The 18,412-nt window shown below is 43.8% G+C and overlaps 1 protein-coding gene across 8 annotated transcripts in view; it reads left to right on the forward strand.

Moving 5' to 3' along the window:
• Positions 1-18,036, forward strand: part of DLGAP4 (DLG associated protein 4) — a 554,791-nt gene extending 536,755 nt beyond the window's left edge. For all 8 annotated transcript variants that reach the window (XM_086932203.1, XM_086932206.1, XM_086932205.1 and 5 more), the window contains 3 exons: positions 807-898; positions 1,321-1,473; positions 15,672-18,036. In XM_086932203.1, the coding sequence (XP_086788329.1) occupies positions 807-898; positions 1,321-1,473; positions 15,672-15,890 (464 nt within the window). In that variant the 3' untranslated portion in view covers positions 15,891-18,036. The remainder of the gene's footprint in view (positions 1-806; positions 899-1,320; positions 1,474-15,671) is intronic.
• The last annotated feature ends 376 nt before the right edge of the window (positions 18,037-18,412 follow it).

Below are 18,412 nucleotides of genomic sequence, written 5' to 3' on the forward strand. Positions count from 1 at the left end.
ATAACCCAGAATAGGAAATTGGAGGGTTTTTAGAGGGATTTAAATGAACTGAAACATACTCCCATCATGGGCCTGAGAGTTGACTTAGTGCAAACAGCTCACAACTTGTTGACTGAAGCTAAATGGGCACGATTGGCAGCAAGCAGTAAACCTCCTGAAAGTACAAAATTAATATTTGTTTCAGGTCCAAATCCACACTTAATTCAATCAAGAACATGTCCTTTAAATACAGTACTGTATTATCACCTCTGTGATTTGAGAGGTTTTTCTTCAAGCACTTGTTAACATAACTAAACTGATAAAAACTAATTTTGAGAAATGCAACAAAGAATTAAACATGAGTTTATTTTCTACTGGAAGTATGCTGTGCGTGTTACAGCTGATGCGTACCTGTATGCTTTAGCAGTAACTTTTAATTCAAAGATTTTCAATTTACATGTAGACTCATTTACTTCCGTTAAGTTATTAAGTAGATACTTTAAAAATGCTAACCCTGTGTAAAGAATGCATGCCTAGATGGCTGTAAGTTCTCGTGAGAAAATTAAAGTATTAAAAAAGACTATGCTTAGGCCATTATCTCCTGTATAATGTGTGGTTGCCAAACATTCTGGACTCTGCTTGTGTACTATACAGCCAGATCCATTTGGGTCCTAATACTGCAAAGACGCATATGCACAAAGTGGATTAGATGCACACTCAAAGTCCGATGCTATGATGCAGATGCACAGATCTGAATTAAAATGTCTACAGTGTCTTGGGTTATTCCATCCCTGCTTCCCTTAACCTCTGTGCTTTTCCTATGTCAGTGGTCGGGAAGGTGCTCAGTGCTGTTGGCAGTGCCCAGCTGCTCGTTTCTCAGAAGTTTCAGCAGTTTCGAGGCCTTTGTGAGCAGAACTTGGTGAGTAACGTTGTCGAATGTATCAATTTGTCATGAAGGAAAGGGGACTTTGGGAAGTGCAGGGTCTGTCTTCTGGACCATTCATCTGCCCATCTTTACATATATAGCGTTTTGATTTGTGTCAGTCAAGGCTACATGGTCTGATTTAATTCTGGGTATTTCCTTCTTATTGTAGAACCCCCTTCTTCACCCACTTCTGTGGGTCCTGAATAGAGTATAATTGCTATGCATTTTTGTTTAGGAAATGTTTACCCTTTCTAGGGCCTTCATCAAATCCAAACATTTTGGTGGGGCCTCATGGTTCCACAAAATTGGCTATAATTTTCCCCAACTACTTTACGGCAAAATCCCAAAAATCCATTCCAGTTTTGCACTTTTAACTGTTTCAGTTTAATTTACCTCATGTTCTCATTTTCATGTAGAATCCCAACGCAAACCCTCGACCAACTGCCCAAGACCTGGCTGGTTTCTGGGACCTCCTGCAGCTCTCCATCGAGGACATCAGCATGAAGTTCGATGAACTCTACCAACTCAAGTCCAACAGCTGGCAGCTCGCAGAAACGCCGGAAAAAAAGGTGAGCATGAATGGTTTGGGGAAGCAAGGGAGGGGGAAATGTTTGGGTCAAGTAGTGGCAGTAATAAAAACATTGATATTCGTCCTAATCTTTAGACACAGGTACATTTTTGTCAGTGACCGGAAACATAAAGATGAGAAGGTTGGGATCCAAGCAAACATGAACAATGAAGCATAAGCTTGTAACACCAGCATTTTAACCACCATGGGATCCAATGTTATTTTCCATATAGCAAGCATTAAAATAATATTCATTTGTTCATAGTTTTATTTGTAAGATCCTTATCCTCATGTCAATTTTCCACTTGCCAAAGTCTTCTGAGAGTCCATATTGCAAAGCTGTGAATCCCAACGGAGTCAACGTGCAGTCAGGGTCTTGGCAGTGGGTGAGGGAATGTAAAAGGTGCCTGTGTGCCCCATCCTCAAATAGAATTTGAGATGTGATGAAGGACAGCTTCTTAGATTTTACCCTTGTTGCATTCCGACTCATTATTGTCTGGCCTCATTGTAGCAGATTAAGCCTGTGCTCATGAAAATAGGTTGGAGCTTTAAGAAAGGCTGGATACTCTAAATAGAGAGAATTATTATTGTTTTTGAGTTCATATTATTTAAAACATTCTTATGACTGCATTCACCCCACTTCCTACCTGTGCCGTAACGTCAGGTTCAGGACATGAGCAGCTGCTGTGGAGCCTTACAATTGTAGCACTCTAAATTTGTTCAGTCTAACATGGTTTCATTGTGCATTTGTTTGTGATAAATCTTGCTGCTGGGTTAGTTTCACTTTTAGTACCTGGTGTTTGAAGAGCTGTCTAATCTCCCCAACCACACCTCTATGGCAATGCGGAGCAGCTGAGGATGATCCTTTTCTCGAGTCATCTGGATTCCAATAGATAATAGTTAATCTACAGGGGCACCAATGACACCTTCCCCAAACAAAGTAGCGATAATACATATCAGGAGATCTGTCTCAACTCTTGCTCCTCCACGACTGGGGCGGGGTTGAAAATCCATACTCTTCAGGCACTCCTGAGTTTTTGGCCATCAGGAATGAGGTGAAGATAAATCTTACAGAAACACTCTCCCCATCCATAACACTGTAAAGAGCAATGAAAAGCAGCTCTAGCCAATACTGTGCTGGCATGCCTACACACCTACACCCTCACACCCCTTGTGAAAATTCCCTTCACAGGCCTCAATAGGCAGTTCTTCATGTAAATGCATATTTCACTCTCTGTCTGCATCATATGTCACTGCCAGCGGACTCAGAAGAATATATCCAGTACTATATACTACTCCACATTCGTATCTCTGCCTCTGCTTTCCACCTTCACTGGAAAAGATGAGTTTCGCCACGTGTTCTTTGAAAGGCTGACAGCCAGTAACTAGCCACCTCTGGTCCCCATTTGAAGTCTGTCCCTTTCACTTAGCAAACTCAGAGCCTGGTCTCCCTTTCTCATGCACTTTTCTTAATTTTGAAATTAGTTTGGTGCTTTTCCTGAAAGTTGGAGTTCCTTTGATCAAGATATGGTTGCAATTGATAAACAGCCATAGTATCTTTACAATCCTTTTGATTGGCTGATTTGGATTCTTCTCAAATGTAGGAAACTACTTGTTTATAGCATGTGCTGCTGTAGAAACACGTGCTCTGCATGCTCTTGCCAACTCGTGTTGGGCTCGACCGTTTGCAAGATGTTCTTTGAAGAAGTCTCGAGTCACAACCTATATGGTCACTCCTCCTTATGCTGGCATTGTGCATGGGTACAGACTCCATGTTAGTTTTTTTTCCCTGTCATTGGGTTCTGGTGTGACGACCAGAGCTCTAGAATCAAGGTGCCTGTCGACTGTTTCACCACCGTCCCGGGTCTAGACATCTTACCACGGAAGCCAACCTTCTAGGAGGACTTAGCCTTGGCATCAGAACCGGTTGCAAAACGCAAAAACAAGAGTAGTAGCCTCATCCACTTTGCCTTTCCCCTTCTCAGCTACCACCTCTGCCTGCTCCTCTTCCTCCTCCCCCTCCTCAAGCTCCTCCTCTACCTTTCCTTCAACTTCCAGACACTTCCAAAGACATATACACCTCATTCACCTCAGTCCTCGGCAACACACACAACCTCTACTACATGGAGGAGTCATACAACACTTCTGGAAAACCAAGTGGATGGGATGACCCCTGGGATGATTGTACTACAGGACCTCCTGCGAATACTCATTCAGACCTGTATCCTTCCTGAATTTCCGGAGAAGGGCGAGTGCTTGGTTGAGACTTTGTCTAACATGGAGCATACTTTTCCGTTCCAACTAAAACTGTTGTTTTTGCATTTGTCACCCGAGTGGGATGGGTATGCTCAGACATGAGTTCCGAGCTCTCCATGCCACTGGAATCAAGCTATCCTGGCTGATGAGGGCTGAAAGCCCGAAACCGGTCCTAGGATGCTTGTTTCCAGTCCAGGGAGGACCTGGCTTGGCAGTTTGGGCTGGACTGTTCCCATCAGGCACAGGGTCAAGACTGATTTGCATATGGCTGAGTTCCAACTGGAATGGCATGGTGAGCAAAAAACGATGGATTTAGACCCAGATCTCTGTACTGGGGTGAATGTATGACTTTGTTCTGCATTCTGTCTATCAACTGTTGTTTTTGCAAAGGGCATGTTAAAACCAGCTACAGAGTCATTTAAGAGTTCAGTGCAAGGTTAGTAACCCCAAGGCCACACCTCCTGACCCACTGTACATCCGGAGACATGTAGAACCAGACTCCTTAGTGGTCCAATCTGCACAGTAGCATGCAAACTCTCAGATTAAGATGGACACTCCCATCAACTGACAAGGAGAGGAAGTTTAACACAGGAGTCAAGAAGGTGGCCACTGGGTCACCTAACCACTGACATGTTGCCGATTTTGGCACGATATGATGGTGCCCATTGGGACCAAATGTTGGAGTTGCTTCAACACCAGCTGCCCGAGTACAAAACAGAAGGGGGGAGTGTAACCGGTCAGAGGTCAAAACCATTTCTATTGCAACAATGCTTTGCACCCTGGATGCTGGAGAAACTGAAACACGGGTAAGTCAATACAAGAATTCTCATTTGGCAATTTGCATGCCTCATATATTGCTGTTTAATTCCGAGATGCAATAACAACTACTTAATCTTCCCTTTGAGAGGAACATTTGTTTGGGTCACAGGTCGACCATATGTTCGAAAATAAAGGATGAGCCAGATATGGCTAAAACCATAGGGGCCTCCTAGACCACTAGCCAGAGAGGGTCCTTTCAAAGGCAGCAATACCTTGGATATTCTATGTCTGCCTTCTCAGGTGCAAGCTCGTACCAGAGGTAGCAAAAGCAACCCTACCTCCCTTAATTCCCTAAAGGTTACACGAGAGCCTCCACCACCACCACCACCACAAAACACTGACTACCTACAGATCTGCACAACTCCTGTTGGGGAAGAATCAATGATTCCATCTACCACTGGTTTGAAATCATTTCAGACAAATCAGTTCTAGCCATACTTCAACATTGTAACTACCTAGAGTTTCACTCATACCACCCTTAACATTCCACCTGGCACCACTCAAATCCCGAAGAGGATCACTTGCGTCTTCTAGAGGACCCGCCAAAACTGTCCCTTCACAACACCAAGGGAAGAGGGTTTAATCTCTGTACTTCTTATCCCCAAGAAGGATAGATTCCATAGACCAATCCACGACCGCTTATCCCTCTTCTTCTTTTTTTTTTTTTTTTTTTTTTATCCAATTCTTCCTCTACAAACCTGAGTACGATGGTCACCTATATCGCCATAGTGCCCCATGCCAGACTGCATGTGCTTACTAGTCAACAGTGCTTTGCAGCACAATGATCCCAAGCGAACGGTCTAATGGAGGATCTAGTGTTGGTGAAAGTCATTGTTCATCGCTCTCTGCATTGGTGGAACAGAAACAGTCTGTGTCAGGACCGGCCTAACAAGGAGCCTTCACCGTACGTCACCAACACCATAGATGCATCACAAGGGGTGGGGGGCTCATCTCAGTCTCAAAGCTGTACAAGCATTGTGGACCCCAAAATAGCTGGGTTAGCACATCGGTTACCTTACGCTCCTAGCAATTCAGCTAGTCCACAAAGCATTCCTCCTGCAGATACAGGACAAGATTGTACAAGTTAAACAGACAAGATGACAGTAATGTACTTCCTACAAAAGCAAGGCAGCGCCCACTTTTTCCACCTTTCTAACTCATTTGATTTGGATCTGGGCTCTTCATCACAACATCCATTTGGTAGCGCAGTACCTTGCAGGAACAGAGAACGACCTAACAGACCTACTCAGCAGGTCAAACCAAGAAGTCCTCAAATGGAAACTCCATCCCAGAGACATAAGCAGTTACTTCAGACACTGGGGAACGCCACAGATAGACCAGTTTGCCAACCCAGAGAACGCAAAATGCCCAAGCTTTGCCTCCAGGTCCCCCCCCATTGCCCATGGGGAATGCACTTCAGACTAACTGCTCAGGTATATTTGCTAATGCTTTTCTGCTTCTTCTACTAGTGGTCGGAAGTGAAACAAACCTCACAGACACTCATCCTTGTAGCTGCCATATGGGTCATAGAGCCCTGGTACTCCACTCTACTTAAAATGACCATCAATCCCCATGAGAAGCTCCTCAATAGTCCAGACCTTCTTACCAGAAACCAGAGACAGATCAGACATCGAGACCCCCAACAGCTCAACCTAGCGATCTGGCACCTGAGGCTCTATAGTTCAGCTACCATAACCTCCCACAGAGTGCTTCGACATCCTCAAGGAAGTGCGCTGGCAAATACTTAAGCTTGCTAGACAGCCAAATGAAAGTGGTTTCCCCACTACTGTATCTGAAACAGCATAGAGCCATTAAACCCTGCTGTCCAGGACATTTTACGCCACCTCCTTCATCTGCAACACTCTGGGTTAGCCTACCCTTCCGTTCGGCTCCATTTTGCATCCATAGCCACTTACCTGCAGAATTGAGAACACGCCTCCTTGTTCATTATACCAGTCATCAAAGCTTTTATTGAGGTCCTCAAAAGTTATTTCCTGAAGAGTACCACCAGCCCCTCAGGTGAGTCTGAACACAGTCCTCACCAGACTCATAGGTCTCCATTTGGAGTCAATGCATTTGTACCCCTTTAGTTCCTTTCATGCAAGGTTGCATTTTTAGTGGCTATATCCCGACTCTAGACTAGTTAACTACAAACACTCGCATTACAAGAATCCTATGTCCAGGTTGTAAGTAAAGAGTAGTATTATACACCACCCAAAGTTTCTGCCCATGGATATTTACCCCTTTCATCTCAACCAGACTTTGAGCTTCCAGTTTTCTTTCACAACCATAGACAGTGGCAGACAAAGCCATCCACACTTTAGACGTTAAGCAGGCTCTCATGTACTGCATTGATAGGACTAAACTATTTTGTAGGACAGACCAGCTCTTTATAGATGTTAGCAATCCTCAAAAGGTCAGCCTATCCATCTAGCAAATTCTGCTGTTGAAATAGTCAAGAGCATCAAAACCTGCTACTTTGAAACCAAGGGAGTTTTCCCTGTACCTCTCAGATCACATTCCCCACAAAAAAGGCCACTTCAATGGCTTTCCTTGGAAACATTCCACATAGCCACTTGGTCAATAACCCCCGCCTCCAAACTCACTAGCACGCACACCCACACCCCGCACCACACACTATTACCAAACATTACCAAACACTACTGTTTGGAGGTTCTTGTTCAACAGCTGGTTTTAGTTGGACAGACAGTCCTATGGTCCCTTTTTACAGAACTATGCACCATTCACACATAGCCAATTCTTCAACAGCGGGCTGCTTTCCAGTTTATGCAGAACATGTGTATCTACTACAGCAACACAGGCCACAAATGGAAAATTGTATTTACTTGGTAAGCATCTGTTCGAGGCATATGGGCTGCAGATGGTACATTATGAATAGATCGCCATCTGGTGTTGGGCTCGGATGATTGCACTTTGTTTTTCTCTTGGAGAGTCTTTGTCTCTTGGTGACTCCTCCCTTGGTTGGTAGTGCGCATGGGCATCGGCTCCATCCTTAGATTGTTTTTTTCCGCCATCGGGTTCGGATGAGGATCGAGACGCTCCAGATCAACTTCGGAAGAAAGTGATTTATCGGTGCGTATTCCCTTTCCAATTCGACGGTATTGTTATCGAACGCATTCATTTCCATTCTGGCGCGTAGCAAATAAAAATCGAAGAGAAAAACTTGGATCTACGTCGAAGAACAGGAGGCCTTTCTCGACGCAGTCAAGCCCGGAGTCCATGGAAAGGACTCCATTCAAAAAATGTCCAAAGTGTGGTGCTAAGTTCCCACACAAGGACCTACACGAGGTGTGCAACCTCTGTCTATCGCCTGAACACGAATCCAGGGACTGCGAAGCCTGCGCAGCATTCTCCTCCAAGCTAACGATTAGAAATCGTCGAGCTCGAAGACACGAGGTTTCCAGAATGCAGGCGGAAGCGATCCCGGAGTTGTTCGGAGACGACCAAATCGAGGAAGAAGAAGAAGAACAGTCGGGGTCGGAAGGGGACCAGTCGGGAGACCGAGGAACTCATCGATCAACAAACCGTGAGTGACGACGTCCCCTTACCGAAAAACCGACCCCGTGCGGTAACGACCCCGCCCTCGGGCCCGGTCAAACCGCTGAAAAAAGTTTCCGACGCCCCGCCCTCGGGCCCGGCAACGAAACCGAAACACTCGGACTCCCACCATGTCGGATCCGAGAAAAGGGCGACATCGACTTCGACACCGAGGCTACATGCAAAGGGAAGCTCGGTATCGAGACATTCCATGTCGAACATTCGGTGCCGAAAACAACAAGATCTGCCGATCACAAACAAAAGCACCTCTCGGAACCAGGACCTTCGGTACCGATTCAGGAGCAACAGACAGATCCCAAACAAAAGATCTTGTTTATTGATCCACAGACTGGGAAAGTGGTCACAAAGAAGAGAAAGAGTGAACAGTCAGAAGATAAACCTCTTCCTCCAAAAAAGAGAGCAATGGGGAAGAATATAACTCCTCCTGCTTCTCCTCGTCCTAGAGTCACACCCTCTTCTCCTATTCCTCACATTAGGCCAAATATTCCTACACCTTCCACACCAAGACCAGCTACACCTCAGTCAGATGTAGACAGTGATCTAGGGGAGGGAGAACCTCAGGGGGATGACGAAACTATCCCAGATGAGGAGGACCCATGGGAAAACTATGATGTAGGGTCAGATGAGGACAATGACCCAGAACTATATCCCTCAAAGCCTTCACCACCTGATGATAACACAGGGTTTGTGCAGCTCATTAATAGGGCAGCAAAATATCACAAGCTAGATATGCACACAGAACCTCAAATAGAAGATTTCTTGTTAGAGACTCTACCTAATGCACAGAGAACATCAGGTACTCTTCCTATGTTAAAGGGTCTTCTTAGTCACACAGAGGAAATATTCGAAAACCCAGTGAGGGCCAGGGTGCTAAACCCGAGAATTGATAAAAAATACAAAGCGGCTCCAAAGGACCCAATTTTTATTAGAGGACATGTACCCCTAGACTCGCTGGTGGTCTCAAACGCTCGTAAAAGAGCAAACTCACTATCTACAGGAGAGGCACCTCCACCAGATAAAGAGTCGAAGTTAATAGATGCATCAGGCAAAAGAGTAGCATCACAGGCAGCGAATAGCTGGCGTATAGCAAATACACAAGCACTACTCGCACGCTACGACAGGGCACATTATGATGAGTTAGAAAAACTTCTCATACATTTCCCAAAGGAACACCAGAAGAAGGCAGATCAATTAATACAGGAAGGTAAAATAATAACCAATACTTCCATTAAGTGTGCATTAGACGCAGCAGACACTGCAGCAAGGTCTATTAATACCAGTGTCATGCTAAGAAGGCACGCATGGCTTAGAATCTCTGGATTCAAACAAGAAGTACAAACAGCCCTATTGAACAAACCATTTGATCAAAAAACATTGTTTGGTTCAAGCACAGACGAGGCATTAGAAAAAATGAAGAAAGATACGGAAACGGCTAAGTCAATGGGAGCATTGCAACAGCCAACACACAGAGGTTCCTTTCGTAGATCCACCTATAGAGGGGGCTCAAAGAACACAGGAACGAATCAGCAATCCACATCTTTCACACCAACATCACCCAGAGGTAATTCAAGAGGCAGTTACAGAGGTAACAACAATAAGGGTAGAGGCCGCGGAAATAATAACAACTGCAACGCCTCAACACCAAAACAATGACTTCATAGAACTCCCCCCAGACCACATAACACCGGTCGGGGGACGTCTATCACAGTTCCTACCTGTCTGGGAAAACATCACGTCAGACAAGTGGGTGAGACAAATTATCCAACATGGTTATTGCCTAGAACTCACAGCTACCCCACCAAACATCCCCCCCAAACAGCGTCCAATGAGTCAAGATCATCTGACATTGTTAAGAGAAGAAGTTCTAGCACTTCTACAAAAGCATGCAATAGAGAAGGTCCCAAAAGATCAACAAGGAACAGGAGTATACTCTCTTTACTTCCTAATCCCCAAAAAGGACGGGTCCTTAAGACCAATATTAGACCTCAGACCTCTCAATGCGTACATAAATTCAGAGCATTTCCACATGGTCACGCTCCAACAAGTACTCCCTTTACTGAAGAAAGGGGACTTTCTTTCTACACTGGATCTAAAAGACGCTTACTTTCATATCCCAATTCACAAAGCCCACAGGAAATACCTAAGGTTTGTGTTAGAAGGACAGCACTATCAGTTCAAAGTCCTTCCGTTCGGTGTCACAACAGCACCAAGAGTTTTCACAAAATGTCTAGCTGTGGTGGCAGCACACCTAAGAAGACAACAAATACATGTCTTCCCATACTTGGACGATTGGCTAATAAAGGCCAAGTCAAAAGAAGAATGTCTTCACAACACACAGAAGACAATTCAATTGCTGCACCACCTAGGGTTCACGGTGAACTACAAAAAATCACACTGCAACCAAACCAGATTCAGCAATACCTGGGGGCTACAGTAGACACAGAAAGGGCAATAGCATACCCCAACCCAATCAGAGTACAGACAATGGTAGGGTTAATACAAAAATTTCAACCACAACACTCACTACCAGCACGAGTGTTTATGCAACTATTAGGCATGATGTCCTCCTGCATACTGCTAATACCACATGCCAGACTACAAATGCGCCCACTACAAGAGTGTCTAGCGACACAGTGGAATCAGGCACAAGGTCAGATTACAGATCTGGTGTTGGTACACGACCGGACGTATCGCTCTCTGAAGTGGTGGAACACAGAAAACATTTCCAAGGGACGGTCGTTCCTAGAGCCAATTCCACAAGTGGTAATAACAGCGGACGCATCGCTCTCCGGATGGGGAGCGCATATGGACAGATACACAGTACAGGGGAAGTGGAGTGTGCAGCAAAAGAAACTGCACATCAACTACCTAGAACTATTAGCAATATTTCTAGCACTAAAAGCTTTCCAAATGCAAATAGCGGGGAAAGCAGTCCTGATCAGAACAGACAACATGACTGCAATGTATTATATTCAAAAGCTGAACTCTGTAGCTATGCGGATGCCCTAAGAGATCTTCTGTCGCTCCCAGGCTGTAATAAGGTACCCTGGTTGAGGGAAGTCAAATCTCTGCTCTATGAGCTGGGTTTGGGAGATGCCTGGGTCAACAAAACCGCACCCCCCAAACTGTTACTTAAGAAGGTGTATTGGCTCTGGGTAGATAATAAGCGAATGACTAACCCCAACCATTGTAAATCTGTCGCCCAGTTCTTGCTAATTAAGGAGTTACCTTATAGGGAACCCTATCTGGACCAAATTCATAATTCTGGAGACAGATCGCTGTATTTTAAGTTTAGGGTGGGTGTGCTCCCTTTAGGACTATTCACTTCCTCTTGGAACCCTCCGCTCCAAACGCTTCCTTATTGCCCGTTTTGTGATACAAAGGTCGAATCTGTCGCCCATTTTTTGTTTGAGTGTGAAATTTATGCAGCACCAAGATCGAAATGGCTGAAGCCCCTGTGCAAGACTTTGGGAACAAGGTCACATGTTGAAGCCCTACGCATATTGCGCTCAGATGCACGCCCGTTTTTTGCATGTTGCATGGCGAAATTCTTAGGCTGGGCTTGGCGCTTAAGAACTTCAAGGTTGTTGCTGCTCCAGTAAAGTGTCCCTTGATAAAACTAAAATTCATGCTGGTGTATATATGGAAAAGGTTATTATTATCTGCACACCTGTTTTTAACGCTTTTATCCTTTGAATCTTAAAGCACTATACTGTATATTCTGTACTGTTCTTATTGATGTTGTACTGCTTTTATGATATGCACTGTATCGAAATAAAGTTATACTATACTATATTCAAAAGCAGGGGGGGACACACTCTCTCCAACTGTCCAGACTAGCACAGGACATATGGAGATGGGCCATTCCTCAAAAGATCTACCTGTTAGCGGAACACCTACCAGGAGTTCAAAATCAAATAGCAGAAATCCTAAGCAGACAGTCAGAACAAGTACACGAATGGGAGCTGCACGACCAAATACTACAGCCATTCTTCCAAAGATGGGGGCAACCAGAGATAGATCTGTTTGCCAATCATCAGAACGCAAAATGCAAAGAATTCGCATCCAGGTACCCACACCAAAGGTCCCAGGGCAATGCACTGTGGATAAATTGGTCCAACAAATTTGCTTACGCGTTCCCTCCTCTACCACTAATTCCATTACTGGTTCGGAAACTACAGCAACACTCAATGACAATGATACTAGTGGCACCTACATGGGCAAGACAGCCGTGGTTCACCACGCTGCTACAACTCTCACAAGTACCACATCAAAAGCTAAGGTTATTACCCATGCATCTTACACAGAACCATGGAGAAATAATGCACCCAGATCCCAAACAACTGAACCTAGCGATCTGGCTCCTGAGGTCATAGAGTTTGGGTATTTAGATTTACCACCAGAATGCATGGAAATCATTAAGCAAGCAAGACGTCCTACCACCAGAGCATGCTATGCAGCAAAATGGAAGAGGTTTGCTATACACTGTAACAGTAAGCACATCAACCCTCTGGACGCATCCACTAAACAAATCATTTGCTATTTATTACACTTACAACAATGTAATCTAGCATATACCTCTATCAGAGTTCATCTCGCAGCTATAGCGGCGTACCTATAAAACAGGCAACATCTGTCACTGTTTAAAGTACCAGCAATTAAAGCTTTCATGGAAGGACTCAAAAGAGTCATTCCACCAAGAAGATCACCTTCCCCAGTCTGGAATCTCAACATAGTGCTTACCAGGCTAATGGGACCACCCTTTGAACCTATGCATAGGTGTGAAATACAATTCCTCACATGGAAGGTGGCCTTCCTCATAGCTATTACGTCACTTAGAAGAGTAAGCGAACTGCAGGCTTTTACGATTCAGGAACCATTTATGCAGCTACACCAAAATAAAGTGGTTCTTAGAACAAACCCAAAATTCTTACCGAAGGTTATTTCAGCATTCCACATCAATCAGTCAGTGGAATTACCGGTTTTCTTTCCAAAACCACAAACAGTAGCTGAAAGAGCCCTACATACACTGGACGTTAGAAGGGCCATATTGTACTATATAGAGAGAACACAAACTTTCAGAAAGACAAAACAGCTATTTGTTGCGTTTTCTCCTGCACATAAAGGCAATCCCATCTCCAAAGCGGGCATTGCCAGATGGATTGTAAAATGCATTCAAATATGCTACTTAAAGGCAAAGAGAACATTAACTGTTCTTCCTAGAGCTCACTCTACACGTAAACTAGGAGCATCTAAGGCATTTCTGGGAAACATTCCACTAGATGACATATGCAAAGCAGCTACCTGGGTTACACCGCACACCTTCACAAAGCATTATTGTGTAGATGTGCACACAACACAACAAGCTAGAGTGGGTCAAGCAGTATTAAAAACATTGTTTCAGACAGTTGCAACAGACACAGGCGACCACCGCTAGGGAGAGAACTGCTGTATAGTCTATTCATAATGTACCATCTGCAGCCCATATGCCTCGAACGGAATATGCTACTTACCAGTATGCATCTGTTCTTGGCATAGAGGGCTGCAGAGTGGTACATGCCCTCCCAGCCTCCCCGGGAACCTGTGTCTGTTCCAACATTATCTTATTTAGATACACTTACATGGGCATTCTTATCTGTATTCTACTATACTACTCCATCTAACCCTACTATGGCAAAACAATCTAAGGATGGAGCCGATGCCCATGCGCACTACAACCAAGGGAGGAGTCACCAAGAGACAAAGACTCTCCAAGAGAAAAACAAAGTGCAATCATCCGAGCCCAACACCAGATGGCGATCTATTCATAATGTACCACTCTGCAGCCCTCTATGCCAAGAACAGATGCATACTGGTAAGTAGCATATTCCTTTTGTAGCGTGTAGAGCTGTAGATTCACCTATGCGCACACTCTTCCCCCCCCCCCCAGATACACGTGGCTCTGGCTGCAGATCTTTCTCCCTCTTGTATTCTTAAGTCTTTAGCAATGCACATATGTACCACTCTTGTACCACGCAGAACCACTCTAACCCACTGGGTAAAAAACAATCCAACATGAGGTTGGTGCCATACACAATGCCAGCATAAGGAGAGTCACCATATCATGTCTGACTCGAGAGATTTCTTCGATGTAAAATATTTTTCAAGCACAGGAGCTCACCACTCGATGGCAGGAGCATGCTAGGCATGTGACTCAACATCACTACAAGCTGAACAAAGAACAAAGAACGTACCCCGCCAATTGATGAGGTGGTCCCGAGGCCGGGATCCCAATATATGTGGGGTGATAAACCTAGGAGTTGGCACTGCACATTACAAAATTAACGCAATTCAAATATTTGCAAGAGAGGGTTTTTAGCAAATATATAGGTATTTTTATTTTGGTGTCTCTTACTACGGCCCCTAGTTAATACTACATAGTATGCCGTATTTCTGGCATACTATGTATTATTAACTAGGGGCCGTAGTAAGATTAATTGTCTGGAATAATATTCTGCTCTATGCCACATATCTATCATCCATGTGTGGCATACACCAGAACGATGGGTATGAATTGAAGAATGTGAGTGGAATGATTGAACTTTAGGAAGGATTAGGTTTTGAAAAGCTGAAAGAATGAAAGTATGATTGTAGTATGTGGTGTTACTGGGTAGGCTCCAAAGAAGAATGCATTTTTTGTCACTTTGATCTTTTCTTAATTTACTATGTATATTGTGCAATATTCTTAAGATAATCATGTGTTATTTATGTATATAAATGTTTTCTACACCAAAATAAAAATACCTATATATTTGCTAAAAACCCTCTCTTGCAAATATTTGAATTGCGTTAATTTTGTAATGTGCAGTGCCAACTCCTAGGTTTATCAACCCACATATATTGGGATCCCGGCCTCGGGACCACCTCATCAATTGGCGGGGTACGTTCTTTGTTCTTTGTTCAGCTTTTCTTCCCCCTCGACCTGCCTACATCCAACAAGAAGCCCATTGGGGAACCCCCTTCTTTTGCTTTTTCAACATCACTACAAAACAGAAGCTTACAGGGTAACATTTTCCTTTCGCAGCTTTAGGTTATTCTAGATTCACAAGAAACTGTCCCAAATCCCCATAGAACAGTAGTAAGAAAGAGATATCAAATACTGCTACCCTTCCTCATAACTGTCAAAGTGAAACAATGATGGAACTGGTGAACAAATAGTAATGCTTTATGGGATTATGGTAGATCTAATCAGAAGTTTTGTAGGCTCATTTGGTGAATACATAAGTTTAAATGTTTTATTTCATAGAAGAACTTTTTAACTGACAAAGCCAACAGATGGTAGAATACCTCACTCCATGTAAATCTATAACCGAATGTTACGGGTAGTTAAATATTTCTTGTGACTGAACATAATAGCCATGCAAAATAAGCAAGTTGCTGCTAGGTAACTTTTTCAAGTTGCTGTTTGAAAGCTTGTTTGAGGGGTTTTTGTAGTCTCTGGTTGAAGTGTTGGCAGAAATCATAACTTGGTGCATGTTTTGATGTGTTCTTACTGTCTCTTTAAAGGAAGTGAAGAGACCACCCCCGCCCGTGCCAAAGAAGCCGGCAAAGCCCAAAGCACCTCTCAACCGAGACAAAGCCTCCGACTCTGTGGACAAACAACGCCAGGAGGCCCGTAAACGGCTGATGGCTGCAAAACGGGCCGCCTCGGTGCGACAGAACTCTGCCACTGAGAGCGCGGACAGCATTGAGATCTATGTACCTGAGGCGCAGACTCGACTTTGAGCTCTGGGGAGAAAACACAATAAAGAAATAAACATTAAGCAAAGATGATTAAAAGCAAATCAACAGAAAACCAACATGTAGTTCTCTATAAACGCTAGTGTGATTTATTCACGTGACTGCAGGCCAAGTGGAGCGAGAGGCCGGTACTCCAATTTTGTTATTTTCATCAGCTTTAAATAATGAAGATTAGGAAAAGAAGCAAACTACAACTGCCCTGCTACCTTGGTTGTCAGGGCTCTAATGTGGTCTTCCGGACTGGATGGAAACTCCTTGGATTACCTCCCCAGCCCCCTTTTACTCAATCCCACATCTCTTCTACACTGGGTCCAAGCTAAAAAGTTGGTAAAATCTTATTCAGGCGAAAATCAGAAACTCTTGTTTGGGTTCCATGGCGACTGCAGAAGTCGTGGGAGTGGGCATTGTTGCCCTGCTCGTCTTCCTTCATCCCATCTCTTGATGAATCACACAGACAATATGATTTCTCTACTGTCATTCCGGCCCCCTTCCTAACATGGTCCTTCTGAACATACTGCCCATGTCCAAGTTTATCTTCTGCCTCTTTTGCGATTTCCACTTCCATAACGCAAGCGTGGCGCCAATATTATTTGCCGCAATGTTAAACACTCATTCTGTGCAATTGTCTGTGGGTTTTCTGACCCCCATATTTGTTGCAAAATATGGAAGCTGACTGTCTGCACTTGGCATGTCGAAAGCAATCTCTTAGGAGAAGAGTGTCGATTTATTTGAAGCAGTTCATAAAATCAGGAAATGAGTAGGATCTGCCAATAGTTGAATTGTGGATCCATATTAAAAATGACAATGGACTAAATTGATCTTTGAAATACAAATATCATTTGTTTAAAAAAAAGTATGTGTGGTTAAGGGAATGACAAGGGTGTTTTGCTGCTCAAACACACTCCACTATTTACCTACGTTGTTCATTTATTTAACAGTTTTAACAATACTTCTCTCCATACTCTATTCGATTCTCCTCAACTATTTCTGCGCATCCTGTTCTTGCCTTTACTCTTTTCACCTACCAGCCCCACCACCTTCTCTTCATGCACCACCACGCACCCAATTATGGTGTCCTTTTTTCATGTCTCTTCCTTTTGTCCTCAAGTTTAGCAAGGTGGAACAGAATGTTTGATTCCTTAGAGAGATGTTTGATGCACATATCTGTATTATTGAACTAAAATTCAAAACAAATTCTGAGTTCTGCTAGACTATGTACAGCATTAGTCCAGGGACCATGCAATAATAGACAAACATGATGACAACATCAGTGTAGCAGAGTGTCACCTTTCAAGTTGAGTTTGGAAGGAGGCAGGAAAAAGCCCTTTCTACTTTCATTATCACATGCACTTCAGATCCTATTTGGAGGCTGGAACAGCAGCTATGGAAGGGCTCTAATACTTCTGATTTTCTTTTATGTGGGGATAAGAGGAGGGTATTTTAGTTTAAGGTTTAATTTTCTTATTTTCCACTTGCATCATGGTACCACTACAGTCCATTAGTACACACCGCGAGAAAGCCTAACTTGCAAGTGGCATGCACAGATGAATCAAACGAGGCCTGAGGGGGATATACATACCACTGACTTTTAGGGTGCTCTGTGCTGCCAAATGATTTATTTTCTGTCATAGTAATCTTTATTTATACAAAGTAAAAATTAGAACTGAACGTTTTTTAAAGTCAGTTTTAGTTTTGAAAAAATGAAAGATAGTTTTAGTGAACTGCAGCACTGTCAGAGAACTGGTGAGGTTATCCTTTTTTTACTGGTTTGTAAAGCAAGAGAGAATGGTCCTATTGAGGAGAATCCTCTGTCTGTGAGGCACATGTGACTGCGGTTGAAATGGTGCCCACCACTTTCATGCAAGCGTCGGCCTCTCCTGTGGCCTGTAAAATATGTATGTATACATATGCACAGAACTAGTGTGTACTAGGATTTGTAAATTTAATGCGAACACTCGTAGGCGTACAGGATGCATGCACGCTGGGGAGAGCGCACAATGCTGCGAGAGTTAACACGTGTCCAGGTGTGCCTGTGTGCTCATCATATATTTTTACATATGTACAATATCTAGACGTTTGTTAAAAGTGTGTGTAAAAATAGACACCTATAAACCATATGCATAACACTTTACCCTTCTGGTGTTCAGTGCTTTGTTTATTTGGTCGGGAAAACAAACAGTTTATCTGTGGATTCTGTGCTTCTTCCACCATATGAGCACCAAAGAAAGAGCTTTGGGAAGAGTGACTCATATGATAAATAGTTTCCAGGTCAACGGTTTTAGACTAACTACCGGATCCAAGCCCTCATCACACCTTGAGGACCCTCTCCCCGCTCAACTGGCAAAAAAACTTAAACACTCCTTAGCCCCTCTCTGGACTGAGATTATAAACAGCTCCCTGGAAACAGGAATCATGCCTGACTGGCTCAAAATCGGTCAGGTAACGCCATTATTAAAAAAAAGCAGGGGGGCGACCCTAACGATCTCAACAACTACAGGCCTGTCTCC

The sequence above is a fragment of the Lissotriton vulgaris genome, chromosome 7 (assembly GCF_964263255.1).
Source record: "Lissotriton vulgaris chromosome 7, aLisVul1.2, whole genome shotgun sequence".
Classification (NCBI taxonomy): domain Eukaryota; kingdom Metazoa; phylum Chordata; class Amphibia; order Caudata; family Salamandridae; genus Lissotriton; species Lissotriton vulgaris.